Source organism: Dermacentor albipictus, chromosome 2 (genome assembly GCF_038994185.2).
Source record: "Dermacentor albipictus isolate Rhodes 1998 colony chromosome 2, USDA_Dalb.pri_finalv2, whole genome shotgun sequence".
Taxonomy (NCBI): Eukaryota; Metazoa; Arthropoda; class Arachnida; order Ixodida; family Ixodidae; genus Dermacentor; species Dermacentor albipictus.
Genome location: NC_091822.1, coordinates 187,915,511 through 187,930,522, shown reverse-complemented (window position 1 = coordinate 187,930,522; position 15,012 = coordinate 187,915,511). Strand labels below are relative to the sequence as shown.

At 45.0% G+C, this 15,012-nt stretch overlaps 2 protein-coding genes across 2 annotated transcripts in view; one reads left to right on the top strand and one right to left on the bottom strand.

The window, feature by feature from the left end:
* Positions 1-7,803, top strand: part of LOC135919865 (DNA repair and recombination protein RAD54B-like) — a 37,410-nt gene extending 29,607 nt beyond the window's left edge. The window contains exons 20-23 of the mRNA XM_065453849.2: positions 1,817-1,933; positions 2,539-2,733; positions 6,796-6,864; positions 7,538-7,803. Coding sequence (XP_065309921.1) covers positions 1,817-1,933; positions 2,539-2,733; positions 6,796-6,864; positions 7,538-7,636 — 480 coding nt within the window. The 3' untranslated portion in view covers positions 7,637-7,803. The remainder of the gene's footprint in view (positions 1-1,816; positions 1,934-2,538; positions 2,734-6,795; positions 6,865-7,537) is intronic.
* LOC139056373 (uncharacterized) overlaps positions 1-15,012 on the bottom strand; it is a 360,115-nt gene that overhangs the window by 10,619 nt on the left and 334,484 nt on the right. The window lies entirely within an intron of this gene.

The window sequence follows — 15,012 nt, the reverse complement described above, 5'->3', positions numbered from 1 at the left end:
TCTTCTCTTACCATAGTAATATTGAAATGCTCGGACATACAGTCTAACCCACTTATAACGATACCAGTTTTAACAATATATCGGTTATAACAATGAGAAGCTGCTGCACCGTCAACTTTTGCATGTTTTCCATGGTGAAATGACCCACTTACTACAATGCTCCGATGCGACATTATCGCTTATAACGATGAAGTCTGGCTGCTGAGTGTCCAAGCCGAAAGGTAGTAGTGAAATGTGAAATCCTTGAAAAGAAAAAGGAAAATGAGAAATTGGAGCTGCTGCACGATGAGCCGCTGCTCCAACAGCCGCCGCGAACTCATTTTCCAGCCATCTCCGTGCAACTCTCTCCTGTCGCCCGTCCACCCCTCTGAACGTGAATGGACTGTGCCCATAGCTCTACGCTGCCCCACCCTCCAAAACAGAAATGGACCGTGACAACTGCACCGCAAGCAGATTGCTCGCATGTTGCTCGCTGGCTCCTTATTCATCCTGTACTTCCCCCTCCACTTCCCTGCTGGCGCTGAGCCATGCTCCCGCAAGGGGTTGCAGAAGATAGTGCTAGCCTTGCCTCCTTCCCTCAAGAACCACTTCTCTCCTCATTCAGTGCAGTTCTGCGAACAGCTTAATCGCTTGCGTTCGCCATAGTTCGTTGTGTCAAAGTCGTTTCTGCCCATGCTGTTTCTCAGCTTCGCTTGACTCGCTGCCGAAACGGAAGATGGCTGATCCACCCGCTAAGCATCGGCAATGCACGACGTTGCCGGTGAAAAGAAAGGGCGCGGCTATAGAGTTGGAAACTAAGTGCTTCCAACCGATGAGACGAGCACCGCGAACATGCTTACACCAGATAGTGACGGCAACGACAGCAGCGATGATGCGGTAGGGCAGGCCGCCTCAACGTTGTCCTCACAGGAGGCCCGGCAGATGATTCAGTCCCTCCGGGGCTTCGTTTTCACGAGGAACCTTCCGCTGCACTACGTGGAGCACTTGGATGCCTTGGAGAAGGATGTCGGCAAGTTTCGCGTATAGTGTGCAAGGCTGACGGACATAGGTTTTTGCCATGCAAGCCAGTGAGAAGTACGGGGCGAGATGCTTGTGACGATTTCTCCTCAGCATTTCTCCTGGATTTCTCAAGCTGACAGGCTGCCATGGCAGCCTTCTCACAATCTTTAAAAGACCCCTTTCGGGGCCACTGCTACCCGTGACACCTTTTGGCAGTTGTTATAGCAATGCCATTCTCTAACGCCGACAGCTGCAGCTTGTTACACACGATCGGAGTGCCCAGGAAGCAGTTAAACGAGTGAACACAATCGGCAGCCGGATGGAGGAAATGGACGGGGGATGGGGAGGGGCATTGGCCTCCCCGTCATTATGGTTCTCTCACATAAGCTCTGCCATCCCCCTATTTTGATTTTTTCATGCAACCCGGTTATAACAATCATCAGTTGTAAAAATGGAGAGAGAGAGAGAGAGAAAAACTTTATTGATTCTATCAAGGGGTTTAGCGGTGAGCCGTCTTGCGCTTGCTGCCTGGCTCTTCAGCACGGGTGTGCCCCTATTCCAAGGCTCCACTGAGCCTAGCCACTTCGCACGCGTGCTGCACCATTGCCCTTTGGGCGGATTTTCGTGGCACTTGAATATTGTTATGAGTGGGTTCGACTGCACATCCAATAAAACAAGTGCTGGTTGTCTTTGTTTAAATAAAACTTAGGATAAATGAAACACATTTTTTCCATGCCTTCAAGTTCCAGTTAAGTGGAGCCTACTGCAAGGAAAGAATGCAAAACCCGGCACTGCTTCATGTTTCTATTTGTGACAGGGCACCATTGAAGAGAAGATATTCCAGCGGCAAGTGACAAAACAGGAACTCAGTGGAGCTGTGCTGGATAACAAGAAGGATGGCAAGAGAGCCAAGTTCTCCCTTGAAGACCTGAAGGCAAGTACTTGTGTTCAAAGAAAGCATCTGCGAATTTGACTGCAGGAATTGCAGGAGCATATTGAAAGACAGGCAAAGCACCAAAGAGTGTTAGTGTTAATCAGTACGGAGATATCATCAGAAACAGTGTGCAGAGAATTGTCTGTTTCTCTGATGACTGCCTATCATGGTCAAGTGCTTAATAATTTCATTCACTGTCAGGCAGAGTGCGATTCTTTATAGTAAACATTATTTTACATGTGATTTGTTAAAGGCACAGGAAAGTTGCACTCATTAAATAACTATTACTGACTCCACTTCTACTAGTTCTGGAGTGTGAACCAGGGCTGGCAGTGATTATAATGTTTAGCTGTAGCTTTGTGTAATGGAGAAAGTGTACTGTGACTTGCATCACTGTTTGATGCATTTCTTTGCATAGAGGTCCACTCAAATGACAAAGACGTTGCCATTGTAGCTTTTCTTTTGCTGTGCCTTTTTTTTTCCTGAGCTCAATGTGACATCAGCTGGTGCAAAGAGAAAACCTCTGTCTATAGAATGCTTGTTGCACTGTAACCAGTGTATTGGCTTTTGCATCTGGCATTACACATCTCTGAACAATATTGCAGGACCTGTTCACGCTTGATGAAGAAACCAGGAGTTCTACTCACAAGTTGCTGGGTTGTAGGTGCGACAGTATCGAGGAAACTGACGATGATTTCTGTGACAGTCATACCCAAGCTGACTCTGCAAATGAGCCAAGTAAAATCCCTAAGCGTTCATCTCAGCTGGGGAGTGCAACAAGTCACAGCATCATCGGAAAGGTGCTTTCACTGTGCATACAGTTACGTAGCTCATAAAGTTGGTGTATGTGTGTCGGTACCTTTGCATGAGTGAATTGTGTTACTTTGGCATCATGCGAATTAATCACTTGTTTCCAGAGATAATAATTGTCGGTGACTCAGCATATATTGCATTTTGGCGTGTGTCTACTACATTATAACTTCGAAATGGAAAATGTTAAGTACTGAATGGGGTGCTGCTTGTACATGAATTTTGCCTTGCTCTGCAGCTTCACTGTAGTATGAGGTTTCTTGTGAAAATGGTGCTGGCTTCATGGCATTATGTGTCTCATTGCCATGGAGCCACACTGTGTTTCAGCAGAGGTCTTAACATACTGAAACAGAATTGCTTCTAAAGCTCTTCTTTATGCGAGTGATCATGGAGGGCAAGCTGGTGTCCCCGGTGATTTTCTCGAGCTGGTCATGCACGATTTGTGCCTCCGACTTTAGACAAACGGTCTAAATGCGTGGTAGGGTGATTGAGTTTTGTTCCTAGACATTTGTCAATGGCGCGGACGCAATGGTCTGGGCCATTGTCAACATTGACAATTGTCTGAGCCACGGGAAGATCGACAACCTCTAGGCGATTACTGTGTAATTTTTGCCTGCAAACACAACCGCAGTACAGCAATCGATGGATCAGGGCATCATTGAGACCACTCGGAAGCTGTACCGCAAGGCTCTTTTGCAATGCAGGCTCACAGTGTGCCAGCAAGAGGTACAGCTTTGATTTGCTGTGCGAGCCATCTGCTGAACTCTTCATGGAAAAAACTCGCACCATCGAAGGTCACCAACTGCTTTGTGCATGCTGGCTTTTCCAGTGCTGTCGTCAGCGACCCTGACGATGACCGCACTTGCAGCAATCTGTATGGGGCTGTTCATAGAATTGCTGGCTAAGAGGTAGAAGGCGACTTTGAGACATTGGAATTGGCTGACGCTGCTGCTCCCGCGATTGTCCCAGTGATTGATGTGGAGGTAATTGACCCTGTTGGCCCCTATGAGGATGAAAAGCCGGCAGATGAAGAGCCACATGAACTGCCAACTATGGTGCTGACGCGGGAGCACCTACGCCTACTGCTAAACAAGGTTGAATGCATGGGCGGCAACTACGGCCTCATGCAATGCTTGGTCATATTAGAGCAGGGGTTGCTTTCACCAACTATGAACTTGAAACAGCCAAAACTGATGTGCCTTTTTTGCATCTGAATAATGTTTTGCTTCACTGAATACATTGTATTTTGACTTCCTTGCAGTTGTGGCACAATTAAAGCTTGCCTGCTTTAGCTTTTCTCAAGTGGTCGCTATATCAAATTACCGCTTATAACGGATTTTTTCACCATCTTGCTGACTTCGTTATAATGAGGAATTACTGTACCTACAACACCAGTCATACTCTTCAAGTTTTTGCGAATGCTGTTTGGTCTCAGGAACGCTGCCCAGTTATTCCAACATTGTACTGACACGGTAACACATTGGCTACCCTTCGTCTTCGGCTATGTCGATGACTTGTTGGTAGCGAGCAAATCTGTCGAAGAGCATTTACACCATTTACGACTATTGCTCCGACTATCTGGACATGGCATTGTCATCTATGTCTTCAAAAGCGAGTTTGGTGTTGTGAACTTGGGAGTTCCTAGGACATCACCTTGATGCCATTGGCATTTGCCCACTTTCACCGAAAATTGAAGCAGTAGAGAGCTTCCTCAGCCCCACAACCATCACGAAGCTGCGACAGTTCCTTGACGAGGTTAATTTTTACTGCCGGTTTATCAAGAACTGTGTTGCCATAGTAGCGCCTCTGGATCACCTCCTTACCTATAGGAACAAGACGTCCTTGCTGCACTGGGATGCCGCCGCTGAAGACGCCTTCATCAAGATCAAGGGCGTACTCGCTAGCGCTGCTCTTCTTGCACATCCTAACCCCACAGCATCAACTGGTCCTCATGACGGATGCGTCCAGTACACCCGTGGGAGTGGTTCTCCAGCAGCACATCGATGATTCATGGCAACCCCTAGCCTTTTTCTCCAAGAAACTCGCTCCAACCCAAGCTCGCTACAGCAGTTTCGGTTGAGAGTTGCTTAGAATTTACCTCGCTATTCATCACTTCCGCCATATTATCGAGGGCCAACCCTTTACCATTGTCACAGATCACAAGCCCTTGATGTATGCTCTTTGCAGAGAGTCGTCGACACATACGCCACGAGAAATCCGCCATCTCTTGTTTATGTCGGAATTCTCCACCAAGATCCAACATGTCAGCAGCGACCAAAACATACTTGCTGACACCCTGAGCCGTATGCATGCCGTTACACCACCTGCATGTCCTGCGCCACTCGATGCGCAGACACTTGCCGTACATCAAGTTAATGACCCTGCACTCTTTCAACTGTGCTCATCTAAAACAGCACTGTGGTTGGACGATATCCTGCTTGATGGTGTAACACTCATCTGCGACACTTCTACAGGAACACCGAGACCATCTGTTCCCAGCACGTTACGCAAGCAGCTTTTCGACACACAGCACCAGCTCGCTTACCCCAGTGTTCATGCCTCACAATGCCTTATCTCATTGCACTATGTGTGGCCCTGGATGAGCACTGATGTACGCGACTGGGTTTGTGCATGTGCACCTTGCCAACGTGCAAAAGCTCATAGGTATCCTGTTTCCCCAGCACGCCATTTTCTCCAACCTGATCATCGTTTTGATGTTGTCCACGTTGACATTGTTGTATCACTACCACCGTGTCAGGGATTTCACTACCTGCTCACCTCTATCGATAGGTTTACTCGTTGGCCGGAAGCAACGCCACTTCAGGAAGAGCTCTGCTGTAGTGGTCGTGGCAGCTTTTGTCACAACATGGGTTGCCCACTTCGGCTGCCCTACCAAAATTGTTACTGACAGAGGACTGCACTTCGAGTTGCTTCCTTACAAGTGCTCCTGCGCTTGCTTGGCACAAATCATCTGCACACGGCCGCCTACCATTCCCAAACCAATGGCCTCGTGGAACACTTTCATCAACATCTCAAGTCAGAGCTGATTGCTCATGGCACACCATCGCAATGGGTTCAAGGTCTACCACCGTTTCTTCTGGGTATCCAGTACGCCTTGAAGTCGGACATCGGGTGCTCGAACGCAGAGTTTGTCTACGTTACTCCGCTCCGTCTGCCCAATGACTTCGTTTCACCACAACCACCTTCAGCTGCTCTGTCTGGTCACAAATATGTGCACCTTCTTCGTGACTTCTTCCACGATCTAAAACCCTCACTGACGTGTCCAGTTTCATCACACAAACCTTACATTTCAACTGACCTTGCAAATGCAACCTACGTCTTCGTGCACTATGGACCTGTTCATCCTGCTCTCCATGCACACTACCTCGGACCCTTTCCAGTGCTGGAGAGACGCAAGTTCACATGCAGTGTGGACATTCATGGCAAACCTGACACCATCACACTTGACCGGCTGAAGCCAGCCTACTGTGAGGCGACTCCCACAGTCGCATCTCTCAATTCAGCCTCGGACGTCTCCATTCCAGTCGGTGCTCATGCCCCTTCAGTCTGCTGAGTTTCATGGACGTGCTGATATTGTTTGTAGATCATGCTGCTCTCTAGAGGGGGAGCTATGTAGCGCCAGCAACATCGATGCGATTGCCCTAGGGAAGAAGACGAGGTCAGGCGATGCCATGAGCAGTGTGGGAGCTTAATTGGCTCGGAACCAAAGAAACAAGAAATCAGTTGAATTTGAGCTCAGGTGCTGGAATAACCTCTTGTCTCTCCCTCATGTGCTCTGCAAGGTATACTCTTAAACTTTCGAAAGATTCAGTGTTTGCAAACAATGCAGTTTTTTTTATTAATGCAGAATCGCTGTAGTTCTAACGATATTGAACTGTGGTTGCTTTGCCGCCATTGAAAGGTGTTCCACAAACTTTGAGAATCTTTATGCAGCCTACGTATACAGAACTCCTTAAAAGTGCATCAGCCATATTCCTTGCAAAACCCGTTGCTAGGCTGTTACACTTGCTCTTTGTTTTAATCCATTGCAGAAGCTTGGCATGAGTGATCTGCTCCGGTGGGAACACATTCCTGCACCAATTGGCGAGCACTTTTTACAGGTGAATGCATTAGACACCACAGTATCTTTTCTAGTTAATGACAAAGTACTATGTAATATTAGTGGTGTTATAATAACACAAGAACGGAGGAAGCGAGACACACAGGGGCGGACTTTCAACAACTGCGTATTGTAAACAGGATAGGGAATGTATATGCATTATTTTGCTGGAAGTGCACGTGTCACACAACCAGATCTTCAATAACTCTCTAAAATGAGCACGAAGGAACACAAGCTCTTTTTTGGTAACCCTTTTTCAGTAAACATTTGTTGGAATTTATTGCCAGTGACTCTTGCGTCCTCTGTCCTTGAGTTGTTTTAGTGCTGTTACTTTGTTGTCATGTACCGACAAGCCCGCACTGTTCTTGTTAATCTTCCATATCTCAAGAGTGCTTGAGTGTAGCACCAGCACATGGTGGTGGTGGTGGTGGTGATGATGATTGAATGAAAATGTGGTTCTCAAAAAATTACTTTATCAATATATAAACAGCATCATTCAAGACTATGACAGTGGATGCATAATGTGTTCTTAATCTGCGAGCAGCCCATAGAATGTTTCGAGTTGGAAGTTGGCTGCCTATTTTGCACACTGTTATAAGTGCTCCCAAATTTGTAGTGTTAACGAACTTGAGTAGATTATCAAATTCATTCTACTTTTTTTCTTCTTGATGCAGGACCCTCACCTGGTTGCTGCAGAGGACAACATCACATTTGTTTTCCGTAACACTGTCTCAAAAGCACAAACCGAAAATGATGTCAGTGCACAACTGTAGCCATCCACGTCACCCTCCTTATTTCAAGTGTGTTTGTGAACAAGCACCACTAATCATTCATGCTCATTACTGTATTCATAGTTTATTTTAGTCTTTGACCATGAGCATACATATTTATGTCGGTTGCAATGTCTAGCAATATTAATAAAGAAATTATATGCTTCGAAGATTTCCTTTAACTGTACTGGCACATGCATGTGAGGGTCAACAGAACATTTGTTGATGCAGTGCCTAAAATGTCGAACTTTCATTTAACAAAATTTCTTAATTGTTTTCCTTCCCCTAAAATGTTTTTGTTTCTGTTTACCGAAATATAGTAACCTTCCTATGCGCCAACAGTATAGTAAAGTCTTCACATTATAAACACACACCTTTTGGCAACCTTCACGAGAGCGATTCACAGGCAAGTAGCAAGCAAATCACGTCTTTGTTCCATTTCCTACTGAATCGACATTTGAATTGCGTCCACAAGGCCAGCACCACCTAGAAACACAAGGCTGGCACACTTAAGAGGAGGAAGCTTTAGCTCAGGAGCTTCTATGTATATACTACATTGGAATGGAGAAATCGTTTCTCTCAGTAACCGCTACAACAACTTTGGTAAGGTATGTCGCCATAAAAAAAAAAAGACTGTTCAATGTCAAGAGACTGTAGAAAGTGTAGTTTTTATTAAACTGTCATTTTTTTGCAAAAAATTGCTGATAATTGAAAAAGAAAAAAAAACACTCAAGTATAGTACCAAGTTTTTCGACTCTGTAACTCAGCATTAAAAAAAACACAACAATTTTGCAAACTGTACCTGCTGAAATGGGGAATCTCGCACAACTAAAGCAGCCAAAATTAGTGTCTTATACATCAGTCTGGAATAATACCACTAATTTGTGAGTAATTTAGGGGGGTGACAGTTTGGGCTAGTTGGCATTCTATAGTCTAATAAGTTTAAAGTGTGAATCAAGATGGGACGACAAGAAACACAGATAAGTGCTTTAAGTTCCTTACAAGCGCATCTCTGTCTTTCTTGCATCCCTTGTTCCTTTACCCTTTAAACTTGTTGTGATAAGACTTTTGTAAAGCCTGCAAACATTGTAACAATTTTATGTAAGCTCTAAATTCATACATCAGATTTATCTGCTTTAGAGGCTCTAGCAGATGCAATTTACGAAATTGTCATGTCTGTGTTTTGGGGTGGGGTTGCAGACTTGTTAACTTTGTGCCTCAATTTTTTTTTACATACCAGTTTTAAGCAATATTTGTAAAAAATGCCAGGCCTTAATTCAAAATTCTGCTTGATGGAGTCACTAGAATTGAATTTTGTTTCTTAAATGCAATAAATTTCATTCAGATCGGTCCATTAAGGTAAAGGTAATTCGATATTTTACATGTATTTGAATTGGGAAATTGGAGTTGTCCCCAAGAAAATGCTTGCTCCTAAAACTGTAATGTCAGATTTGTGGGCCAGCACTTGCATTTTCAAGCATGCTTCCATGAAGGCATGAACACGGCGCTCTTATACTATATGCACTGCTAAATCCTCTTGCGATGCCATGGCCCAGCGTGTACAGTTCCTTGCTATATTCAGATCATACAGGGATCTGTATCAGGATCTATATCGAACAAGAGATCAAGGTAAGTGGAAATCACTGACCATGGCATTAGTCCTGCAGTGGACATGAAAGAGGCCGACGGTGATGATCACATCTGCCTAAAGGCTAGGATGTTACATTCAAATTCGTTGACGTAGGTTAATTCTATTTACATTGTGTTCCTGTCAGTTGCCACAAGCTTTCTTGTTTGACTAGAAGTCAGAGCCGACAAGTTGCCACTATGTGCAGCTAGGTGGTTTAGGTAGCACTTTTGTGTTACACATAAATCTGCAGGCTTATGGATTCATGTGGGGTTGTAATCACAGGGTGCAAATAAATTGTACTATGTACTCATCTCATCAGCAATAGCTACTAATGTGTTTTTCCCAAGCTTGATGTGGTTCGTGGTGTTGTAAATGTAACTGATAGCTGTCATTCTGCTTTAGTACATCAAATACGAAAAATAATGGTAATTGTAGTACTTTGTGTTAGCCAAAGATGGTAATGAAGCAAGGGTATTATTTCGGGTATATATTCAGTCTACTTATTATCTCTTTACAGCATGGTCCTCATAAGCACTGCTAAATTTTTTACAGTTCTGTGATGAAACAATACAGCCACTTTTACCCTTCTGTGGGTAAGCAAAGCACTCGAGACGAAAAGCAGTTAGGGGCCAGGTGCACGCATAACGACAACTGTACAGCTCCAACATTCTTACTAAAAAAATAAGCACGGTGACCTATTTACTAGACAAGAGGACAGCTGGATATCTATGACCTGTCTGTGCTCTCTTATGTACTACCATGAGGCTTCCAAGTACTATTCGTAGGGAGCCGTTCTCATTAAAAAACTTTTTGTGATTCTTGTGTTTTTCTCGTTTCCCTTTGATAGCTGTATCCGCACATAAAATGTCTGGTGAATGCACTAACAAAAACCATTTGTTAGTCAGCACAGACCCGTTTTCTGTATGAACTTCTGTTCGTCCTGGTACTTTAACGCTTCTTTAAAGGGACACTAAAGGGAAACAATAAATCAGTTTAGACTAACAAAGCATTGTTTGAGAACCCTGCAGGCAGTCATTTCAAGAAAATAGTTTGAATATTAGACGAGAAAATGAAGGTCAAAGTATTAGTATTTGAATTTCGCGCCGAAACGCCAGCGCCGGTACGTCCGCGTGACGTCAGGGATTCCAAAGTTTGTTTTCGCATTTGGGCCGCGTTGGCTGAATAAAGGTTCCCGAAACTTGGCATGTTTAATATTTGGTTCCTTTAGAACACAACGTACTCAATCTGTACCGCTATATATAATTAGTAGGCCCTAGAAGATGCCATCAAAATCCATGACGTCACAGCCCCCACGTGCGTGAACTTAAGTAGGCGTCGCCACCCGTATTTCGTTCTTGCGCTTTTTCTGGCTTACCAAACGTCTTATCGTTGTAAGAGTGGTGTTTTTGGTGTTGTAGAACGGTGATTTACTGATGCAGAAGAAATCACTTTTCACTTTAGTGTCCCTTTAAGCGAATAGGGCGGTTGACCTATGGTCCCACCATAAACTATTTAGTGTGCGCTTGGTAACAATGGTCGTCACAGACAACAGTATTCAGATGGAGAATCAGATTAACAATGGTACGTAGGAGCTTTGGCTCCTACGTACCATTGCCCATGTGATTGTCCATCTGACTGGGCAGAATATGATTGCGAAGGAGTGAAGGAGTGCACCTGTAGGAAGAAAAAACAATGAGGTGGAGATATAATGGTGACGAGAACGACGTTAGCGGTCACGGTGATGAAAGGTCCCTGTAATGGAGAACAGGGGAGACATAAAGCAAAAATGAATAACGAAATGGTGGCAGCAAGGTTATGAGGAGTGGTTCAATGCAAGACCCAAAACGCGCTATCGCGATGCAATGGAGGCAGTCGCCATTGTCTCTCGACGTGCAAACTCCAACTTGCACTAGGGTGCCTCAGTGAGCACTGCCTCCTCCCTGCAGAGCGGCAGGTGAGCAAGACATCGAGGCACCCTTCGTGCACGCCGAAAAAGCGACGTTTTGCGGCCCACAATGGCAATAGTGTCGTGGGTCTGAGCGCCATTTATGCCATTGTGCGAGCCTTGTTGAGATGCAAAGATGGCTCTTTTGCGCCCACGGCGAAGCAAAATGGTCACGGGCACTCAAAGGCGAGTCGTCTCCCCAGCACGGAGACGCTGGTAGCCTGCAAAGGGGAACTGTGCTGTTGGTGCCATTCGTCGAAATCGTGTGCGCTTGAATGCCGCGACGTGCAGTGCAAATGAATTAGGCCTGTGTGTATTTTCAGTTTGTTGCAAGCGTGTTGTCGTCTGGTTTGCTTTTCTTCAGGAGTGCTACGCCTTTTCACAGCGCTTTGGTAACTTTAGACCCTGCGAGCGGCTCCCGCTCTTTTCTTATTAAAGTTTCGTTTTACCCCTACTCATCTTCTGATTCACGTTTGGCGCTCCTCTCAACAGCTTGTTCGTTGTTCGCATTTTTCCTGCTTGGCCAGCATTTTACACATGTCATATATTTACGCACTTATACATTTTTACTCTTTGTGTGGCCCGCAATGGCGGCTCAGTAGCTGTGGCATTCGACTGTTGAGCACGATCGAGGTCGCGTGTTCGATTACCGGCTCTGGCGGCCGCATCTATACGTAGGCGAAATAGAGAACCGCTCGTGTACTTCGATATACGTGCACTTCAAGGAACCTCAGGTGCGCAAAGTTAGACTGGAGCTCGAGACTACAGCGCCCCTCACAACCTATACATGGCAGTTGAGGGACTCCACAGTTAAAACTTCTTCTCTCATTCATGCTTATTTATTCCTCTCTCTCTCGTCTCTACTGGTATCTGTTCAAATGTGAAGCTAAATATTAAACAGTTACAATACGGTCAGCCGTCCTTTCGCATAGTACTGAAGCTCAGTCACGCCGGTACAGGTACCGAGACAAGACAAGCGGTTGTCCCTTGCTCCAGTGAGGATCCTGTTGAGCAGAACGGGACAGTGTGTTCACTTGGCTTCGTTTTGCTGTCAAGCGAGCTCCGCGTCGCACGCGTCTCCGAGGCCTTTGCAAGGCAGCCTACAATGGTGCGTCGTACCCGCAACAAGTCACGTTACCTTTGGACATTTGGCGCGCAGGCCGCGCATGCGTCGTCAATACCGGGAAAACACGATGACAGCAACGCGCCTCAACGTCCGTATCGTTGCTATCGCAATAAAAAAAATATGAAGAAGAAAGTTGCAGTTTCGCCCGAAAGGCCAAGCATCGATTGCGATAGCAAATTAGTAAACAGCTATACGAAGTAAGGATAGTAGATTTATCGGCCGTATAAACTTTGGAACATTCGCTTAATTACTAACTGAATTAACAAGCATGGTATCAGCGCGCGCAAGCAAACATGAACACAGCACACTCGATGAGCGCGGGCACTCGCCATCAGAACGCTGGTGTGAGCAAGCGCGGCAGCAGCAGCGAGCGAAGTGACTTCGTGCTGTCTATCGCTTCAACGCAAGAACGGCCAGGACACAGCGCGCACAAAGGTATGAGCCGCCTGCAAATCCCTTTCAAGATACGGCGCGCGCGTCCTCGCACAGCCGTGCAAAATGTGCCCTTGTTGGAGTCGAAGTCGCCCCCCCCCCTCTTGCGCTGCCTCCCCGCTTTCCTCCACATATGGCGCGCGAGATTGAGCCGCGATCGTCAGTTCCCCTTGCGGCCGGTTGCGAAATGCACAGTTGCTCAGTTTCGCAGTTCACTTGCACATACAGCATACGACGCGCGGCGACGATGTTATCGCCCATGTACTTTATACGGAACGTCACGGCGAAGCCGACGGCAACGGCAGAAGTGCGCCTTGAGTGTCCATATAATTGCTGTCGCAATAATGCAGCGTGCGGTCTGAGAACTGCTGCCTGTGAAGCGTGCACCTCTGCAAGTACAGAGCCGATGTGGCGGAGCCTGACATAATCATTTTGAATTCAGCATTCTACAGCGAAGCTATATATAGCTACCCTCCGGCGGTGGTCGATGTCCGTCCGTCTACGCTTCGCGTCGACACGAAAACATTGTCGTCTCCAGTTTCTCGCGAATGCTCTGTAGCTATCAATCTAATGTAGGTATCTTCGATAAGATCATACTGAAATTGGCCGCTAAGACGTCTCTATCATTACGCCGAGTTTCATTTACTTGTCATAATTAGTTAGTTCACAGTGGAGTTGTAAAGATTGTGGAATTCCCGCCTGTTGTCAATACATGGGCTTCTACGGGAGGGAGGCGGACAGCCCCAATGTTTGTCCGCTAGCATAAAACTCTAGTCCTTCCACGTCTCATTCGGCTAATTAGATAGGAAGTATGCTCTATCGAAAATTACAAACAAAATCATTACACAGTCGGAATATCTATTCGGTGTCATCAATAAATAAATAAATAAATAAATAAATAAATAAATAAATAAATAAATAAATAAATAAATAAATAAAGCATGTTTATTTAACGGGCCCAGGAACAAGGTCTGAGTGCTGGCGCACGCATACATTCAAATCCAAAAACAACACTGCAGTGGAATGTGATTGAAAAAAGCAATGAATAAAAAAAACCATTGTGATAAGAAGAGCGTAGGTATGAAATAATAATAATAATAATAATAATAATAATAATAATAATAATAATAATAATAATAATAATAATAATAATAATAATAATAATAATAATAATACCCATATAGACATAAATGCGTCGATTAAGGTAAAACAGACCACAGCTTCGCTGCTCGTCCTTCACAAAATGGAAGGACTGAAGAATTTTTTTTGTCTCTTATTTTTTTTTCTAATTTACGTATCCACTTGTCATGTTTGCTCATATAGTTTCACACACTGAAGAAGGCGTTTATCAAGAGAATACGTCTCTGATCTGTTTTATAATTCCGAAATGCAACACATTTCTCCCTCGTTACATTGTGCGTCTGTCACCCCCCCCCCCCCCCCCGCCCCCCAACCATAGTTTTTTTTTCACTTGGGTTTCCACGTCAGCAACCATATTGTATTTAGGCTACTATAATCACTTTTTTTCCTCCAGTGCTAACAAAAGAAAACTGTTTACCTTGCCAACAGCTTCTGTAAAGCCACTTAAGGAGATTTTCAGCGTTACGCACCCAGTTCTTAAGCTGTGTCACGGTTTAACATTACAGCTGGCTTAGTGCACCATGCATGTAGCACGTAGCGCGTAGCAATATTATGTCGCAAAGGAGGAATACTTTTATTATCAGTCAGTGTTTTAAATGCGTCACCGGGAACTCCAAAATCAAAGATGCAACTAAAACACCAAGCAGAAAGTCACTAAGAACAATAGCTCAGCTGCTCCTTAACGACCGCCGGTGAATATCCTTCGTGGTTTATGGAGACACATACCGGGGGGTATTAACGTTGGTTTCCTTCCGGAGGCGAATAAAATATTGTTTCGGCTGACGGGATAAGCCGTTAAGTGCGCTCTCGCGGTGCCATAAGAACGACGCACAATGCACCTTGTGAGATATGCACAAGATATTTTATTACACTAGCGCATGTAATATTTTTGTTCAGACGAAAACAAGACAAAAAGAAAATCTTTTAATGGCCGGTTTATGTCCGGTCCCTGCGACAGCACTCCTTTTTCTTGCGATTCTAAATACTACAATACTCATATGTTTTCACGTTTGCAAATAAAAGAGAAGCATGCACTTAAGTAGCTAATAAAAAAGAGAGATACACACAGACAGACAAAAGGGAAGAATCATTGATCTTGCTACTTT